A 19,457-nucleotide genomic window follows, 5' to 3' on the forward strand; every position below is an offset into this window, starting at 1 on the left:
GTAGAAAACAATATAAATAGCGCCCAATATAGAGGAGAACATAGCAAATAATAACCATTAGGTCAGGCAAACATTTTAAACGACCCCAAAGAGGTTAAGACATTAAGAGTCATATTATCTAAAATAAATAGACAAAGAGCCAATATTAGTTAACTTAATTTTTTAATTGGTGGTGATTATTCAAGTGTAACTATATTATTAATTAATAAAAATTCAATGAAGCTTTCCTCATCCGTAAATATGAAATTGCTGACATTGTCTATAGTTCAACTTTAAGAAATTAAAATGAAGACCAAACATTTTAATTTCCAAGTTGTACGTGAATCATTTCATTTTTGAACCATTCATTAATCTTTTTCTAAGAAATATATAGGCCGGTTATTTAGGTCCATTAGTAGTTTGGAACTAATATTCGACGTACTACGTACTTCCCTCATTAACATGCGTGGCATGCACATCTATACAATATTTTTATTTACGGCCACAAATTCACAATGTAGCTAGTTGTGATGTCTAGGGTATGTCTGCCATTATAAATAATGAGATTGAATTTCATCAACTATAATGTTACTTATAGAAACTTTGTACATACTAAGGGTTTGTTCTCTTCACCTTATTTTCATTTCAGTTCAGTTCACTTCAGTTCTTAATTTCCTTCTCTCATAAAATATTTAGTTTAGTTTAATTCAATTCAGTTCAACTCCTATAAGTTCAGTTAAGTTCATTCAATCAGATAATGCCCTAAATAAGCTAAGAAAACCACGATCATCGGCAGCGAGTAGTGGAAGGCTGATGTCGAAGGTGGTGGTGGAATTGAAGGAAGTGATGATGTGCACGTAAATATATTATGAATAGGGTTTTAGAAGAACAAATAATTTGTGTGGCAACTCTTGATACCATGTGAATAATTATCAAAGGCTCTTCCCATACTAGGGAGCCTTGACACTTAGCTAGAGGTGTCAAAATCTGACTTGACCAATCTGATTCGATCTTATCCGAAAAAATCCGATTTAAATTTCGACTCGTATGGACACAATAATTTAGCATGATTCAACTATAATGCTAATCCGATCCGACATGACCGAATTGACTCATCTACTGACACTAATTAAGTAGACTAGACAACACTAATCATTATAGAATTACTGATTTACAGAAATACCATTAGTACTTCTTTTATTTCTTAATACTTGAAACACTTCTCTTTTTAAACTTGCCAATGCACAATATCAATCGTTAATATCTTTAATTACTAATGTTTAAAGATAAATTGAGACGAGTAATAAACAAGATCCCACATGACTATAATTTAATTTTCCTAACATATAAATCACCAAAGCTAATCAAATTAAAGTGATATATATAAAGTGTAAAAGTCAAACTGCTGCAAGTAAAAAAAAATAAAAAAAATAAATAAAAAAAAAACTTAGAGAAAGTATATATTACACTGTTACTAGTACATACGTAATATGTTTCCTGATTAAATAGACTAGAGAACCCTAGTTTCCTGCATTTATTGCATGCATGCTTTACTTCATTCTTAAAATTAAAGTTACGAAGCAATTTTTTCTTTGATCACTTTAAAAAAATCCCACTATCCTAGGGTAGTATACTAGTATGTATTCTCAGCCAGTTTACAAATTTGACAAAATATTACTTCATATAGCACTATCTTCAAATGGAAGACATGCGTTATCTTATATATGAATGTCACAGCCTATGAGAGTCATGCATGGCATGCCTCAAAAAAAAAAAAAAAAAAAAAAAAAAAAAAAAAAAATTGGAGAGTACATCATGGCAATAAGATAAATATAATGGCCTATTATATGCGATAAAATGAACCTAGAATTCACTAAATTTAATATTTAATACGTATTCCGTCTCATAATATAGTGTCTATATTCCTTTTTATGGTCAAATTGTAGAAACTTTAACCAAGAATTCTCATAAATATATGCAAAAAAAAACGTAGTAGATCGATCATGTCGTGAGATATCGTTAGATTTGTCTCAATGTGCAGTTTTATACTATCAACTTTTCATAATTTTTATTAATATATAATTGAAGATATTGATTGTCTAAGGTATACATCTTGAAAACCGTATTAAATAATTATTTGGAGTATAAACTATGTATGTACTATATAGGGACAAAAGAAGTACAAATGCTAGTCTACTTTAGCTTAGGTAGCAAGGTACACCTCACCAATAATAGTTATAATGGTAGGTGCATCAAATTTACATAAAATTTATTGGATAAAACCATTCTTGCTAAGCTTTATGATAGAGTATAAAAACCATAATTCTTAAGTTATAGTTGATGTCCAAGAATATGTTTTATATATACTCTATCCTTTATATTTTTTTGGCAAGGCAAGGGACGAAGATTAGAAATGGGAAAAATGTGAAGGTGGCAAATCAAACAAGTTAAATCTATTTAGCGATATCCAGATTAAGTGGGTGCCTCTCTATGCACTCAAAATTAAAGCACTTATTGCCCTAAGTACATACCCTCTTTAATTACTTCTTTAGTTGATGCTATGCCACACATTCTATTCAAGCTACCGTTAGTGTTACATATATATGTACGTCAATTGTTTCAATTATTAATGGGTTTGTTAATTCGTTGATTGAAAAATACAATATGATGTCATTTAAATTTTCATAAAAAATATAAGAAACCATTAGTAGAATAATTATGTTTAATTTGGCCATTACAACTTCCCCAAGAGGTCAAGACTATTAAGACTTAGGAGTCATATATATTTCTCCACATCAAATTATATACAATATAAGATTGAAAAACAACTAAATTTTGCTTATTAGATGGACGGTGTAACTTTAATAATAATATCAATAAATAAGAATATTACATTTTACAAATATGCTTCCCTCATTCACAAAATATGAAACAGCTGACATTACCCATAGTCCAACTACATAAAAACTTATAAAATTGAAATTAATTAAAATAATATAATTCAAAAAATATTCTTCTTTGTTAATATTATTCAAGAATGTCGTCAACATACAAGACTAAACTTAACCCCACGTTTAGGGACAAAAATACTATTCATTTTTGCTTAATTAGATGACATAATCCAACTAGATTAGTGACTTAAACACACTATTTCCTTAATTGCACCTTTAGAAGTTGCCCAAAAGATCTCTCCAATTATAAAATTATTTTCCAATTTGGTAGGGTATATCTACAAGCTAACACTAGCCACAAACCCAAATTTATTGGGACCCCCCTTAATAATAAAATCATATAAATATTTCAAATATTAAAATTTAAAAAAATTAAGAATAAAATTACATAAAATAAAATTGTAATTATAAAGAGACAAATAAAAATGTGACATGCAATAAAATAAAATGAAATTAGAGGGGAACATACCTCAGCAAAGGTCAAAGGAATAACAAATATAATTTGCTGAGTCAGCTCGCTATTTTTGACGACTTGTATATTCGAGTTGCTACTTCTCGACCCAACCCCTTGGTAGCTTCATGCCCTCATGAAAGGGTAACCATATTATTATTTTCTTATCTAATTTTTTTAACAAAAAAATTAAAATTAACTATATCTTAATTTTTATTACTTTTTCTTTTCTCTCTCCATTTTTTTTGTGGTATAAAATGTGGATGAAGAAACTTTCTTCATTCATCAAGGTTTTTAACAAGAGCTAGCTTAGCAAGCTTGATCATACTAAGAGAGAAGAACATACACACATACATATTCATACTTGAGCTTCATTCTTTGTGTGTGTGTATCTACACCTTGATTGCTTATCGAATTCGTCGTGTTTTCAAAGAAGAAGAATGGAAATGACAAGAGGAAATAACAGTAAAATATGGGAAGTGATTCCATTTTTATGTATGTTTTTGATAGAAGGGTGTACCATTGCCTTAACCATAACCGCGAAATCGGCTATGGCTATAGGGATGAGTCAATTTGTCTTTGTGGCTTATTCGAACGCTCTTTCTTCTATCCTCCTCGTCGTTTATTGCCTCATCTATCATAGAGATAGGTAAGTTATTAACTAGGTCTAACAAGATAATTTCATTACATATGATCATTTTGAATAATTTAAGATAATTTTACATATGATCACCTAATAATTTTTTTTTCCTTTTCTTTTATTGGCAGTATGAAAAAGGTTTTCAATGTCAAGCTTCTCACACGATTCTTCCTCCTTGGTCTTACGGGGTTCGTTCGATTCTCTCACTCATGCTATACAATTTTATCATTTCTCTCTCTTTTACGAGTTATTTCATGAATGTACACATGCGCGCGCACATACACATACACACGCTGCCCTACTAGATTCGAATTGCTTGCATAGTCGCATGTTGCAAATTGAATCTGGTAGGGCAATGTCTAAGCTAAGTCTATATTGGCGCCCTTAGCTTCATATATATGAGTCTTTATTGGTGTACTGTTCTTCAATATAACAAAAAACAAATAATGAAAATAAAATTTATGGTTTCTTCAAGAACAATATCTTAGGTACCAACTATCATAACTTGGTGGGCCTTATAATTATGATTGTTTTTGTTAAGTTAGTGGTGATTTGAGTAACATACGTAGTAACTTGATTAGCTAAAGAATGTTACACTTTTATTGTTTAAATTTTTAGTGTCATCCAATCATATAACTTAGAGTAGTACATTAAAACTACTGTTTTTTAGGTAGTCAGGGTTTCCTTATTAATTCGCTGACAGGTATAATAAACTTATTATGAAAAAAAAGATCGGCTTTTTTTTCCAAGTATCTTTGGATGTTCAGCAACTTAAAGTTGTACTCATGATAAAAATTTACAAAAATTGACCAATTAAATTATTGTTATTACTCGTACATAATATGACTGTATATATTGCTATCGTGTACTATGACTAAACTGATCCGTACATGTATATTTGTTTGTGGATGGCAGGATAACAATTGCACAGAACCTTGCATTTACGGGGCTACGTGACAGCTCACCAATAGTTGTTTGTGCAATGGGACTATTACTACCATCCTTCCAATTTTTTCTCAATCTTATTCTAAGGTATACATACCCTTCATTTTCTTACTTCATATTTTGATGAAAATGTCAATTTTTTTTTATACACCCCTTTATAATGCCTCCCACTATAATTTTCCCCTATTTTTTAAAATTTATTTTTCCTTACGTAAGCATTTTTAATCATATAAAATGTAAAGATTTGATGATTGATATTCAATACTTCGTAACATATGAATATATATGATGGGTCCTATTAAATCTAATCAATGGTGGCTAAGAGGACCACCTTAAAGGTGGAAATCGTGGAATTTGATTTTAATTGATTGGTTGATTTTTTTTTTCTTTGAAAAAAAAAAAATTTGGGGCTTAATCTTTCTACGCCATGCAATAGGCTAGAATCAATAGAATATACTGTTATTCATGGTTTTGTAATTTAATACAATTTGGCCCAGTATGTCATCTACATCATTCTAATGGCTCCAATTTGTGTTCTTGATCCTTGTGACATCAACTTTTGTTTTTGTAGAATGAATCATTAAAAAAGTTATTTGATAGAAGACCCCTTTTTGTCTAATTAGTACCAACCGCACCTAAAATAACGATTCTAACAACCCTTAATTTAAACTTTTTTTTATTCTAAGCTCAAATCCTAGAATCTAGTGGTATATAATCTGATTCAAATTAAGTTATCATGAGTTACAAACTCTTACAAGTAATGTTAATTTTTAAATAACTCAGATTTATAATAATAATTGACACAGATAAACTTAATATACCTAATATATGTGTCAATGTACTATTTTGTCCGTATATATAAATAATTACATAACAATAATAATTGTTTTAAAAAGTTGATATATATTTGAAAAACTTTATACGGAGTATTATGTACTAAGCAACAGTACATTATTACATTTTATATACTTGTATTTGTGTTTTAATATATTATTATAAGGCATTTGTCAAAAAAAAAAAAAAAAAATTATTATAAGGTTTTAAAAAATATACTTGTATATATAATTATAGTTAACGTTAGTCAAAGTAAATATGGAGTAATTGAGTTATTATGAAAAAAGGGAATAAGGTGATTTAAAAAAATGAAATCGACGAATTGAAAATGACTATATTATGCGTTAAAAGATTCTTATATAGGGTATTAGGGATCTAACTTGCTTAGTTCTTACTAGTAGCCATAAAATGCAAGAAAAATTAAGTTGACAAAACTATCATTTTACACCCAAAAACAGGAAGGCTAAGTTGAACATAGAGAGCAAAAGCACCCGCATCAAGCTCACCGGGGTCGCGGTGTCTATCATCGGAGCAATCACGGTCGCCGTCTACCTCGGCCCTTCCATCCTACAAGGACCAATTATTGGTCCTATCATGCTCCGTAGCTCTAAGTTTCAATTCGTGTTTATCACCACAACAGAAGAATGGATGTTTGGCACCTCTTTGCTAGCTCTTGCTACTTTCTTCATTGCAATTTGGAGCATGATACAGGTATATCATTTAGTAATAGTAAATCATGTAAATTTCTCTTTTCATTTATTAATAAAGACTTTGGTGTAAAAATAAATAATCTAACACGTAAATATTATTGGTAATATTTTGAATGATAGGTATCAACATTCTCAAGATTTCCGGATATGATGGTGATAGTAGCTTGTTACACTGTATTTGGGACCATCCAAACATTTTTTGTGGACATCATTGCAAATGGAGATTTGAGTGCTTGGAAATTACATTGGGACTTAGAGCTTCTTATTATCGTCTTAACAGTAAGCATTCGCCTTTTTATTTTACGTGTCATCAATAAACCTTTTTATTTTACGTGTCATCAATATGTACATAAAAATATATTTGAGTCTGGTTAATTTGTCATAATTAGACGTACATCTAATAGGAGGCAAAATCTATTTAGTTCACATAATGCTTGTATAAATTAGTAACTCTTATCAAGGGTACGTAGTTAGAACATTTTAAGGGTTCGAAATGAATAATGGTGAATTTTCGGGATTTATGAGAGGGCGAAACGAGGTACTAATACATGAGATGTGGTTAAAAAATGCAGGCATTGTTTGGGACGTTAGTGAGGAGCAGAATCCAAGCATGGTGCATGAGTCTGAAGGGCCCCATGTATGTGGCTATGTTCAAGCCTGCTGGGATATTTTGGGCTAACTTTTTTGGCGAAAGCTTTTTTGGTACTCTTTGTTATGGAAGGTACTCATCAATCTCTCTTTATCTCATTCATATAATTAAATTAAATTTCAATGAAATGACCATTGAAGCTTCCATGAGTCATGCATGACTTAATCATTTTTTTGACAAACATGACTATATCATTTTGTGAATATAAGAATCAAATTAATTATTATTACTATTGTTGCTATCGAAAGTTCGTCCTTTACACTTTAAAATATCAAATATTGTACGGGTTTACTTTTGAAAACTTCAATCCTATTTTTTCACAATTACATATCAAAACATTTTCATGTGAAATCTTGCTTGTTATATTTGTCTGATTGTGTATTTTCAAAATTATAATTGTGCAAAAAAAAAAAAAAATCACATATAAAATTGAATATATAAATTGTTGAAGGTTGAATTAGAGTCGGTGAAAATAATAATTTTAATCCATGTATTAGGTTTTTGTCTTCCAATTTGTTTTTCCATATACTAGAATCAAAGTCATAGATAAAGGAAAAAAAAATTGAAAGCCTAGCAATTTGCAGTTTTGCATAGATAACCAATTAATTCTTTAATCTTATAATTGATGATTTTCTTAGACGAATATTGTGCTTACATGTGTACTATGAGCCAAATTGTGGGATCAACAACTAATTACGTACGAATAGAGCCCTGCATATATTGTTTTTATTTATTTTATATTTTTTAATTATATTTTTTTTTGGCCTTACGATAATCCATTGAGCCATGCATGCATGATCATGAAAAGGCGGAAAAGTAGTAATTTACGTACGTAAATAATCGAGAACGAAATATTTTTGGAAATGGTATGATTTCAATTAGAAATTGGATAATTAATACAAGTTATTATATATAAATTTGACAATGTCTCATTATCACTATATAATCTGTCATATTTTTATTAGCGGGTGAAAATGTAACGCAAAGAAATAACGTATGAATAACATACTTGTATAGTCTAGTCACCAATTGTTAGTTAATTATTATATTGTTATGATATTAATAAATTTCAAATAGCGAAAAATCGAGTTAACGATATTAATTATTTTCGCTATTTTATGCAGTGTGATGGGTACAATTATAGTAGGGGTAGGGTACTACACAGTACTATGGGGAGTGAAGGAGGAAGCTAAAAAACAAGCAGATGATTCAACTAAAATTGCTCCATCTGATGACATCAAGACCCCTCTATTGCAAAATCAAGACGCCGACGAACAAGTGTGAAGTGTATTCCTTCATTTTCTACCAATAAACTAGGAAAAAAAATTCACAGGTACAATAATATTCCTTTCAATATTGTTCTTTTTATTGTTCTTATTCGAAATTATGATTAGTTTTATATGAAGTATAAAATAAATGTATGATTAATGAAAATACTAACAAAAACTCACGTAAATTTATTTTAATTGCAGGGTTATAAAATTAAAGCTTGGGGGGAGAAATTTTCTTCCATTTTCTAAATTGAATTTGGAGGAAGATGAGATGAACTTCGGGTTTTCGTGAAGATATGTGGATTTTAGTAATGGGTGAAATAATGTGAATTATTTTCTTTAGAATATGAAGCCAATGTAAATATATTATGAAAATTAAGATTTATTATTGCCCGATTTTTTGTGGGAGCTAGTTTTAATGAGGTGTATCTCTTTGTACGTGCGTAATTTGGAAGCATGCAAAGTCTATTGTAATTTTTGTTTTTATTTTCAAAAATGAAAAAAATAAATAAAAATCCAATGCGATTTTCACTAATCAGGAAAAGAATTTGAGGCACCTGCAAGATTGAACGATGTATTATTTCGGTTTTTAAGCAATCAATGTTATGCTTTAAATCATCAATTTAAATCTTGATTAGGAAAGTGTCAGGAATTGATTTTCCTTAGTTTGTATTTCTGTATGACAAGGTTCATATATATACAACCTAAAAACATATTAGGGCATAAACTTAAGCCTAAAAGCTAATTACAATATTAAGGCTTAAGGCTTAACAGAAAGCTTGTGATCGATAAATTTACTGTTTTTTGCAATGTCCCAAATGCAAAATCATCTTTAAATTCAATTTAGGAATGTACGTAACATAAGAAATGTTAGAAATCCATATAGGCCGATGTTTTTTCTTATATATTAAAAAACCTGGAGAATGATAATATTATATCCTGTTTGAGTCGTGACTCTCGTGAGTTGTGACATAATTAAATGAAACTTAGCGTGTTCTAATAAGAATTTTAAAACAAGAAGATTGAGATCACTTAAATTAAGTGATGACATGCATGTTTAAAGATAGTGTTACGCTTTCTTATTGCAATTAAAAGGGCATCACCTAACCTTAGACCTACCTCACTTAATAATGGTAGGTCATGAGTATAATATTTCTTTCATGGAAAAATATAATGATCATTCCCTTTTAATGTTCACTATTTTTAAAAATAATAAACTTGGAATATAAGCAAGTCAACCTAACTTTTCCTTGGATTATATGAAAATTGAATTAATTCTCCAGATAAATTCAAATAGTTAGATATGAACAAAAAATTATCTACAATTGCAATTTCATATATTACGATTTTAATTTACTTGGGATATGCTCAAGTAATTTCTGCCAAGGTTTATACGGTTGGAGACAACCATGGTTGGGGCCCTGGCAATGATTATTCAAAATGGGCTAAAGGAAAAACTTTTTACAAGGGTGATATTCTTGGTTAGTATTTCTCTAATAATTATTTATTTAATTGTTTTTTTTTTTTTCTTGACATAATTTGGATAACTTAATTTATTTGAATCTCCAAGCTAAGTTAACCTATCTATATTTTTTTTTTTTTTTTTTTTTTTTTGGGTTCGAAAGGAGCAATCTATCTATCTAATACATTAATTTTCACCATTAGGCTAGGATCTTGTGCAAGTATGAATATATATATGTTGTCTTGCATTGAACGGTAAATCAAGTCTTGATTTTATAGCATAAGCTAAGTGATTTGGGCTTCTTAAATTACATGGTGAAATGGTTTAAAGAAATACACTACATACCTATATATAACTTAAATTACACATACATCACTACAACAAAATAAAGCAAAGGTAACAGTGCAAAACCATTGCTTAATATAAAAAAAATGTTGCCTTGTAGCTAAGGCAACACATATGAGGCGTAATTTATGCCCCCGTTGTCTATTCATAAGGCAACATATTTTTATTCAAAGGCAACAATTTTGAAAGCCAAGGTAAAATGATACATAAGGCAACAAAGGCATTTAGTAGTTGGTAGGGCTCAAACTTGTGACCTCAAAGTCACAAGGTGAGGTCCCCACCAACTCCACCGAACTTGCTATATATATATACATACATACATATATATATATATATACATACATATATATATATATACATACATACATATATATATATATACATACATATATATATATATATATACATACATATATATATATATACATATATATATATATATAGTCTTTTTAATATTAATGTTACATTTTCAAACAATAGTTTTGTTATTGTTATCTTTTCATGCAACAATTATTATATGTGTTGTCTTAGACAAGAAAAAGGTAACACTTTAAGCGACTGTTGCCTTATATAGTTTAGAGCAACACTTTTTTTTCTGTTACTTTAGTTCAAGGTAACAAATAAATATTGTTGCGTTAGATTATTAAGAGTAACATTTCTGTAATTGTTGCAATCTTAAGTGTTGTCTATTCTTATTTTTTTTGTAGTGCATATTATGAAGTATGTGATTACTCGATCAGGCAGAACAATAAAATTTTATCTGATCAACTAATTAAAGTTAAATATTTAGGGTTTTCCAAAAAAAAAAAAAAACAAAACAAAAAAGTAAAATATTTAGGGAAACTTAAATCAAAATTGACTTGACTTGAATCGCCTCCCCTATATCCAATTTAAAATACTTAAACACTGGAAATTAAACCCAACCCTTTTCAACCTTTTGGTATTTATAAATTATTTTGTCACAATTAATAGAAGAATTACTTTTTATTGTTCAATTAATTGAACAATTAATATGCTAGATGTAATTAACATTATTGATTGGGCTGTTTTTGGTGTATTAGTTTTTCGTTATGCAGAAGGATACAGCGTAGATGAAGTGGATGCTAAGAGATTCAAGAAATGTGATTCAACATATTCTTTATATTCTGCAACAGATGGAAATTCTTCAATCACTCTTAAAAAATCTGGAGTTCATTATTTTATTGGGGGTTTATTTAATGAGTGTTCTCAGGGCATGAATCTCACTCTCACTGTCAACTAATTAAACCCTTTTAATTCTTTATTTGTACTTGTATTATTCTTAATTGATAAGTAATTATTAGATCCTTATTCAAAAAAAATCAATGAATAATCACATATACGACATGAATTTTTTTAATGTAAGAAAATTATTACATATATCCCCATTAGTCTTTGCAATGTGATTTATAAGCTTGTGTCGAAGGTGTTGGCTAATAGACTTAAAGTTTTCCTTGATGAAATCAAAGTACCTTCACTCCGGATAGACTTATCACTGACATATATCAATATCACCTTTTCTATTTTAATTATTTTGTCCAGTTTACAAATAATTGTTAAATTCTATAACAGATATGTAAGAGAAAAATAAAAATAAAATATGTAAGAAAAAGATAAGATAATCTTTTTGTTTCATTATACGTAGTAATTTAATTAAAGACCCGAATAGCTAGGTGCGGCCAAATTAACACATTAATATCAGACTTCTAAAACTGATTATTGGTCTATAAATATAAAATGATATCAAAAATCAAATTTACAGATTCTTGTTTAATAAGATTCTACTAGAACCTTGGAAGTACAAGTAGATTACTTGCAAGAGGGTTATCCTAATAGTAGTGGGAGTACCCTAATTAAATTAAACCCTATCTCTTCTATTTATTTTTATAAATACCTTCTTTTCACTTAGATAAACCTACCATTATCTCTTGTCTTAATTTCCAATCAAAATATTTGCAAATATGGGTAGAGCAAAATCCTCAAACACTTACATAGAGAAGAAAAGTAAAAGAAGCTCATGTTTCCGTCTAAAAAAACAAACTTTGTTCAAGAAAGCTCGTGAGCTATCGATCTTGTGCGATGTCCCAACGTGTGTTATCGTCTTTCCTCCTAAAGAAGATAACCCGAAATCCGTACAACCCGAAGTTTTTTCCTACAACGGAGAAGAAATACACCAAGACACCCAAAATGCAACCAACTTGGAGTTGACTCGTACGATAATTAAGCGTTACAAGGCATGCCCTAAGGATGATAATTGCAAGAAAAGGTCAAGTAACTTAAGTGATGTGTTAGGAGATGATTTTAATGAAGAGAAGAATTTATTTATTAGGTCAAATGATCAAGATTTGAAGTCTAATATATGGTTTGAGAATACAAATCTTTCTGATTTTACACAAGAAAAACTAATCCAATTGCTTGGTAATTTGGATAACAAACTAGATTCTGTGACACATAGAATTGATGTGATTAAGGGTTTTGAAATTGATCAACAAGAACATCAAAACTTGTTCGATGACATCGTGTTTTCGCCGTCCGATTTCGATGCCGGGTTGTTTGATGATTCCTTTGAACCTACCGTAGAAGATCATACAAGAATGTTTTACAGTATGGATATGATGGGTCCTACTCCAAGTTACAATGATGTGGATCAACGGTCAGGATTTGTTGATAATTATCCTCTACAATCATCTCTTCCTCCGATGGGTTCCGATTCAAGTTACTATGGTGTTGATCAAGGGTTAGGATTTGCTGATAATTGTTCTCTACAATCGCTTCTTATGATGGGTGATCCAGGGTCAGGATTTACTGATTATGTTCCTCTGCAATGCGGCTTTTCGACGATGGGTCCCACTTACTGTAATCAAGGGTCAGGATTTGTTGATGATCAGAGTTTTCCTATGATGGACCGTCCGATGTATTGTGATCAAGTATCTGGGTTTGTTAATGATAATGGTTATCTTATGATGTCTGATATTTCCACTTCCGCAGCGCAGTTAAATTAGTTATTTTATACGGGTCCAAGACGGAGTAATGATGTCGACGAGATTCAATCCATGTTTTTATTAGTACATTGTACTAGTGGAGTACTGCTTTTGTTACGTTGCTGATTCATTAATATTCTTATATATGTTTAATGAATTTCTTTAATTTAGAACAGTGTTATTTCCTCTTCATTCAATTCTTTGTATTGACTATTTGACTCTATTGAGTAATGTTGAATGATAAGAGTAGTTTTTTTTTTTATTACGGTAATTAATTTTATTCTTATTTCCTTTAAATAATGTAATTTTTTCTTGTTAACCTGGTTCAAATCATAATTACAATGGGATCCATGCCTCAAAAAACTTTTACAACAATTTATTTTAATTTTTTTATATATATATAATACAGCAAATCTATAGTAAGGTCCGTTCACTTCACCTTATTTTTACTGAATTTAAATTATTTTTACTGAAATAAAATTATAATTGCTAAACTTAAATTATTTTTACTGAACTTAAATTATTTTTAGTGAACTGGAAATATTTTTACTGATATTCTATTATAATTTTTTTTAAGATAACTGAATTTTATTGAACTGGACTGAACTTATTTTTACTGAATTGAAAATTATTTTTGCTGAACTGAAATTAACTAAAATTATTTTGACTTAATATTATATTTTTAAGGTGAAATGAACAGGGTCTAACATTGTCCATGAATTAATCGGTACGTGTATATAGAAATTCTAACCTTGTTAAGAAAATGAAGGCGAAATATAAATCCTTACATTTGACCAACTAACATTGATTAATGAAACTCGATGCTTACATATAGTCTAGCATTACAATAATGCTTAATTGATATTGCAAATTAAAGTTACACTGACTTTTTATTCTCTAGGAAGTTTGAAACTTCGCACATTTTAATTTACTACTTTAGTATATAATAAGTATAATAGTAGTACCAATTGAACCAAATGCATAAGCTTTATATAGAGATCGAGTTATAAGTTATTTTGTTAATTAGGCCTTAAGAAGATAAGCATCGAGGTCTTGGAAAGTCTTGACAGCAAAAGCCTTGAAAATGATTTCAGGGTCAGGGGCATCATCTTTGGCCTTCTCGAATTCACATGACCATTTCACCAAGCTTCCTTCATCTTTCGGTTCGACTGCGAGTTGTGCCTTGAAACTCTTGTAGAAGGTTAGTATGTCGCCTTCAACTACAGAGTATCCTACTGTCTTCTTCGCTTCGTCTACCACGTCGACCTTCTCCTTTGACATAGTAATCAGGGGAATTCCTATAAAATTTCATTGTAAGGGATATTAACAATTATGATTAGAGTAAAATGTAGACAAATTTGCAGATGTAGCTAGTTTATTTAGTTGATAATATATACTACCTCCGTTAAATATTATGTGCAACTTTAGAATATTTTATATCTTACAAATAATACCCAACGTTGCTAATATATTCTTACACAACATCATGTGTGTCAGTGTGTGACATTAATTAAATAGCATAATATGATGAAAATTGTTGTATAATCAATATAAACATGAAACATCTACATTGTGTATTGGTACTAGGTAGCTAGTATAGTACATATGTTTTTTGTAACTTTGATAATTAGTGCATAAATTAATTTAAACCCAATGTCATCAATATATGTACCAAATTAAATCCGAATTTATAACACAACCCGAAACCAACCCGAGCACTAATAGGACAGCCATAATCTACATGTACATAAAATTATGTTACATGTTGTGATCATGGTAAAAGTTTAGTGTACCTTCAGCAAATTTGACAAGGCGAACCGATCCGACATCCTTACCATCACCTTCAAGGACCTCAATGCTCTTGTATAATTCAGGGAATGCCTTAGGAAAGAGCTTGTCTGAATCCCTAATGCTGTTCCAGAACTTCTCTGGATTACTCTTAACTTCTACATCTACCTCAAGCTTTCCAATAGAAGCCATTGTTTCCTCTCTAATAATAGAATATAAAGATATGATGGGAAATGATATAAGATTAATGTCACATGATATGAGTTTATATAGGAAAAAAGTTTTGGAGTGGCTTTAAATTTAGAGGCTAGCAAGTGGTTCAACTGTTTTATAACATTTAAATTTACATAAATTAATTGTCCCACTCTTTTTGGTGGTGTTATTTAATTTGGTGTTGGTCCTATATAAATTATGGGTGAGCATTAATAATGCATCATGTACTATGATGATGATAATGATATTTGAATTATAGGATGGTAAATTGCTTCATTTGTGACTGAATTAATGGTTAGTTTGATAATATTTGAGAGTGATGGGGGATTGGAACATGCTTTAATTAGCTAAGTACCTAACTAAGTACACAATACTTATTAGCCCTCAAAATGTGTATGGAATTAATTAATAAATTTTTGGATGGTGAGTTTATTATGTTTTACATGTTGAAATATGAAACAACCCTAATAAGATGGAGAGAGATTGAGGACCAAACTAGCTAGTTACAACTTTGAATCATTGAAACACAATTCATGGCTAGCAATTAGGACCTCGTTGCATAGCTTAGAGTAACTACGCACCTTAACTATGATAGCAATGAGGTTAAATTTAAACATGATAAGAAAAAAAAAAAAAAAAAAAAAAAAAAAAAAGTAAAAACAAAGCTTTGATCAAGGTTCAATTGGATTTATATCAATTTAATATAGATTAGGTCATATTCAGGTGATGATTCATTTTTTAAGGTATCTTTTTTATTATTTTATCCTATTTGAATTCATATATATTTGTCTATTCTCAATCAACTTTATGATAATCAAATAGTTATATTGGGATATCACAATATCGAGTTTAGACACAAATCGGATATCTCGAATCAAGGAGTCAGAAACTCCTTAAAATGAGATTGGGGTTTGGGAATAAACTAAAAACCACCACCCTCCAACATCCAACAATCTTACGGATGGCTAGTAGTAAAAGTGGAGCCAACTTGTGGAGCCCATCCAAATCTTGAATTTGTAGCTGTAAATAGTTTGTTAGCTGGTATTAAAAAAAAAAATAATTAAAAAAAAATAAATTAAATAAAATTAAATTAAATAAAATTAAATAAATAAATAAAAAAATAAAAAATAAAATAAGATGGGCGGCAGTAGGCACTGGGTATAGGCTTCTCTTTTTATTATTGATTGCACCTACAAATGATAAATCTACAATCAATAGTTGAGAAGCCCATTGCGATTATTCTAGGGCTGACCCAACAGTATGGGCTATAGTTTTCGATAATCCGTATTTAGATAATTTCCTGGCCATATTCGATTGTTAGAATTAAATATTTGAAAATTCTTAACTCCAACAGCTATATATATGAACATATAATACTTAAAAAATGAACATACATTTTTTTTTCCCATTCCTTTTTATCTTAACTCTATCTCTCTCTCCTTTTTTATCTCTATTAATTTTCTCCTCTTTTCTTCACCATTTGAAATTTTCTCTCTTTTCTTTTTTTTCCTTTCCTTATAAGTTAAATTTCTTCAATCTTTCCACCTGTTTGTCCTATTAATTCTGATATCCTCCAATTCGTCACCATTGTAGCATTGTTCATCGTCATCAGCTTCGTCACAATTGTAAATCTTGAGGTGAATTTGAGTTACTTTTTTTTTTTTTTGGTTTATAAATATGTGAATATTACTTATACAAAATTGTTGATTTCTATTAATTTTGCATTTGTGATTCCTAAACCTGGGTCACTACCACGGGAAATGAAGCTTAGCTCCACTGAGTTATAGGCCTCTTGCTCATTATTTATTTATTTATTTTATAATATGAAGATATAAAAATCCTATTCATTTTTAATATACAAGGTGTTCATTTTTTCGTTTTTTATTTATTAAATGTTCATTTTATTTAGTGTTCATATATTTTTATGAAATGTTCATTTTATTAGGTATGATCCAGCTATTCATTTCTTATACAGAGTATGATAAATGTTCATATTTAATATACTAAATGTTCATATTTCTATTTTGACGTGTTCACTTTTTATTATTAAATGTTCATTTTTTTTATAACATTTTTTTAAGTGTTCATAATTTTTTTACTAGATGTTCAATTTAAGGTTGTGGTCTATCAATTTTATGATTATAGATTATAGGCATGTTCATGTTTAATGTAGTATATGATCATTTTTTTTTTTAACATGATCACTTTAATTTTTATTACTAAACTAGATAATACCCGAGCCATGCTCGGTTTTTAATGAGGGTAATTAAGTTAAATATAAAAGTCTCATGAAAAATGTTCTCTAAAAGCCCATAATAATAATTAATTAAAGTATAACGTTTCTAGACACATCAATAATTCTGCAAAAATCTAATCGGAAAAAATAGAGTTTAATTAGGAGGGAAAATTCCCTCCAAAAAGCACTCTAATACTCTGTATAGTTTAGATATATGAATAGATGGGCTTAACATTTCAGCGGGAAAATTATTCATGAGATAGTGACATGTGTACAGCTATGAGAAAAGATTACATCAGTGGTTGCTACTTTAGTAATAGTTATAGATAGATGTGTTTTTTTTTTTATTTATTTTTTTTTTACGTTTTTATTTTGCTATTTGTGAATGCTCTTTTTTTTTTTTACATGTTCATATTTTTTTTACTAAATGTTCATTATTTTTTAAGTGTTCATATTTTTTTTTTATTAAATGTTCATTTTATAGGGTTGGTGCAGCTATCTTAGCCGCATAAGGATGTAGCTAAGACTTATTGTTAAATACTCCCTCTGTTTTAAATTACTTGCTTTACTTTTCATTTTTGGCTGTTTTTAATTACTTGTTCCATTCCTTATTTGTAAAACTTTTACAATATTTAATTCATTTCTCCCAACATATTAATAATAAGTATTTTATTAATTTCATGTTCTCTCTTTTCCAATTTTCTCAACTACTTTTGATTTTTACAATTGTTTCTATTTTTCAATCAACCCAACTACCTCCATATTTTATTACTTCTCCAATTTATCTTAAAACTCAATGCATGAAAAAATAAGCAAGTAATTAAAACGGAGGGAGTAATAAATAAAATATAGAATTCTCTAGAGAAATGTAATTCAATGGTCATAAGAATAAATAATTACATATTTACATGGAAAAGGTAAAAGAAATGATTACATGGGAAAGATAATCAATCATAAAAATAAGGGCATGTTCACTTCATCTTAATTTCAATTCACTTCAATTCATCTCCAATCAGTTCAGTTTGGTTCAGCTCCTAATTTCCTTCTCTCATAAAATATTCATTTCAGCTCTATTTAGTTCATTTCAGCTCTATTTAGTTCATTTCAGTTCAATAAATATGAACAGGCCCTAAGGCAGGTTTTAGATATTACAACTAATATGTTGCTCGGGCATTGTTTCGAGAAGTTAATTTAAATCATTTCCCTACTTATAAAGGGTTTTGTGATGAAATTAACATATAGGTAACAATAATGAATTAGAGTATGTTTACATTTACTAAACTGAACTGAACTGATTGGAGCTGAAGTGTATAGAGATGAAATGAATATCTTATGAGAGAAGGAAATAAGGAGCTGGACTAAATTGATTTGAGCTTAATTAAACTAAACTGAACTGATTAGAGCTGAACTGTACTGAACAGGACTGAACTGAACTGACATTAAGCTGAAGTGAACAGACCTTAACAAAGTAGTTTTCAATACCTTGTATAATACATTTGAATTATAATGCTGAATAGCGAAGATAATTTAAAGATTGTTATGATTTTATTATTTTATTTTGGATGCTTTTTTATTCTACATTTAAATATATTTATGTATATGAATATAGCATAAATTGTTGCTAGCTATGATGGCAAGAAGAAGTGTGGTTTTCATTCAAGTTAACGTTGACATGGGATATTGAGTGGTGACTTGACACAATGCTAGTACAAGAAGGGTACGCGTGTTATATTGACATGGGCCACTAAGTGATGACATGGCACAATAATATAGCAAGAAAGATACACGTGACATACAAGCTTTATTAGGAACGCTTTCTGATATACTTGGTATTCCGTATAAGCTAAGCATAGATTTGATTTTTCTTTTTTGGGAAAAAAACTTTTTAAATAGCCTTTGAAGAAACCTAACAACCTCTAAGTGAACCCCATATCATTGGGTCATGCTTGAAAGATCAATATTAGTAAATATTTAAGCCAAATAA

The 19,457-nt window shown here is 29.4% G+C and overlaps 3 protein-coding genes across 3 annotated transcripts; 2 read left to right on the plus strand and 1 right to left on the minus strand.

The window, feature by feature from the left end:
* The first annotated feature begins 3,605 nt into the window (after window positions 1–3,605).
* On the plus strand, window positions 3,606–8,965 carry LOC145641860 (WAT1-related protein At1g70260-like). Its single transcript, XM_081692868.1, has 8 exons — window positions 3,606–4,030; window positions 4,150–4,209; window positions 4,937–5,053; window positions 6,259–6,511; window positions 6,631–6,789; window positions 7,083–7,231; window positions 8,284–8,492; window positions 8,632–8,965. The coding sequence occupies exons 1-7, from the start codon at window positions 3,822–3,824 to the stop codon at window positions 8,441–8,443; spliced, it is 1,107 nt and encodes a 368-aa protein (XP_081548994.1). The 5' UTR covers window positions 3,606–3,821; the 3' UTR covers window positions 8,444–8,492; window positions 8,632–8,965.
* A 768-nt stretch (window positions 8,966–9,733) lies between these two features.
* On the plus strand, window positions 9,734–11,498 carry LOC145627939 (blue copper protein-like). Its single transcript, XM_081680283.1, has 2 exons — window positions 9,734–9,911; window positions 11,299–11,498. Exons 1-2 carry the CDS (start codon window positions 9,734–9,736, stop codon window positions 11,496–11,498), a joined length of 378 nt encoding a protein of 125 aa, XP_081536409.1.
* A 2,476-nt stretch (window positions 11,499–13,974) lies between these two features.
* On the minus strand, window positions 13,975–15,269 carry LOC145558484 (MLP-like protein 423). The gene is made up of 2 exons (XM_081619778.1): window positions 15,030–15,269; window positions 13,975–14,534 (listed from the first exon to the last, which is right to left on the minus strand). The coding sequence occupies exons 1-2, from the start codon at window positions 15,214–15,216 to the stop codon at window positions 14,260–14,262; spliced, it is 462 nt and encodes a 153-aa protein (XP_081475904.1). The 5' UTR covers window positions 15,217–15,269; the 3' UTR covers window positions 13,975–14,259.
* Window positions 15,270–19,457: the final 4,188 nt, after the last annotated feature.

This window comes from Chenopodium album, chromosome 1 (genome assembly GCF_948465745.1).
Source record: "Chenopodium album chromosome 1, dcCheAlbu1.1, whole genome shotgun sequence".
Lineage (NCBI taxonomy): Eukaryota > Viridiplantae > Streptophyta > Magnoliopsida > Caryophyllales > Amaranthaceae > Chenopodium > Chenopodium album.

Excerpts from the sequence above, each read along its gene's own strand:
- LOC145641860 (XM_081692868.1), top strand. The coding sequence starts at position 3,822 with ATGGAAATGACAAGAGGAAATAACAGTAAAATATGGGAAGTGATTCCA. Across the intron at positions 4,031-4,149 it reads CTCATCTATCATAGAGATAG|TATGAAAAAGGTTTTCAATG; the intron begins GTAAGTTATTAA and ends TTTTATTGGCAG. Across the intron at positions 5,054-6,258 it reads TTTCTCAATCTTATTCTAAG|GAAGGCTAAGTTGAACATAG; the intron begins GTATACATACCC and ends ACCCAAAAACAG.
- LOC145627939 (XM_081680283.1), top strand. The coding sequence starts at position 9,734 with ATGAACAAAAAATTATCTACAATTGCAATTTCATATATTACGATTTTA. Across the intron at positions 9,912-11,298 it reads TTACAAGGGTGATATTCTTG|TTTTTCGTTATGCAGAAGGA; the intron begins GTTAGTATTTCT and ends TTGGTGTATTAG.
- LOC145558484 (XM_081619778.1), bottom strand. The coding sequence starts at position 15,216 with ATGGCTTCTATTGGAAAGCTTGAGGTAGATGTAGAAGTTAAGAGTAAT. Across the intron at positions 14,535-15,029 it reads CCTTGTCAAATTTGCTGAAG|GAATTCCCCTGATTACTATG; the intron begins GTACACTAAACT and ends GAAATTTTATAG.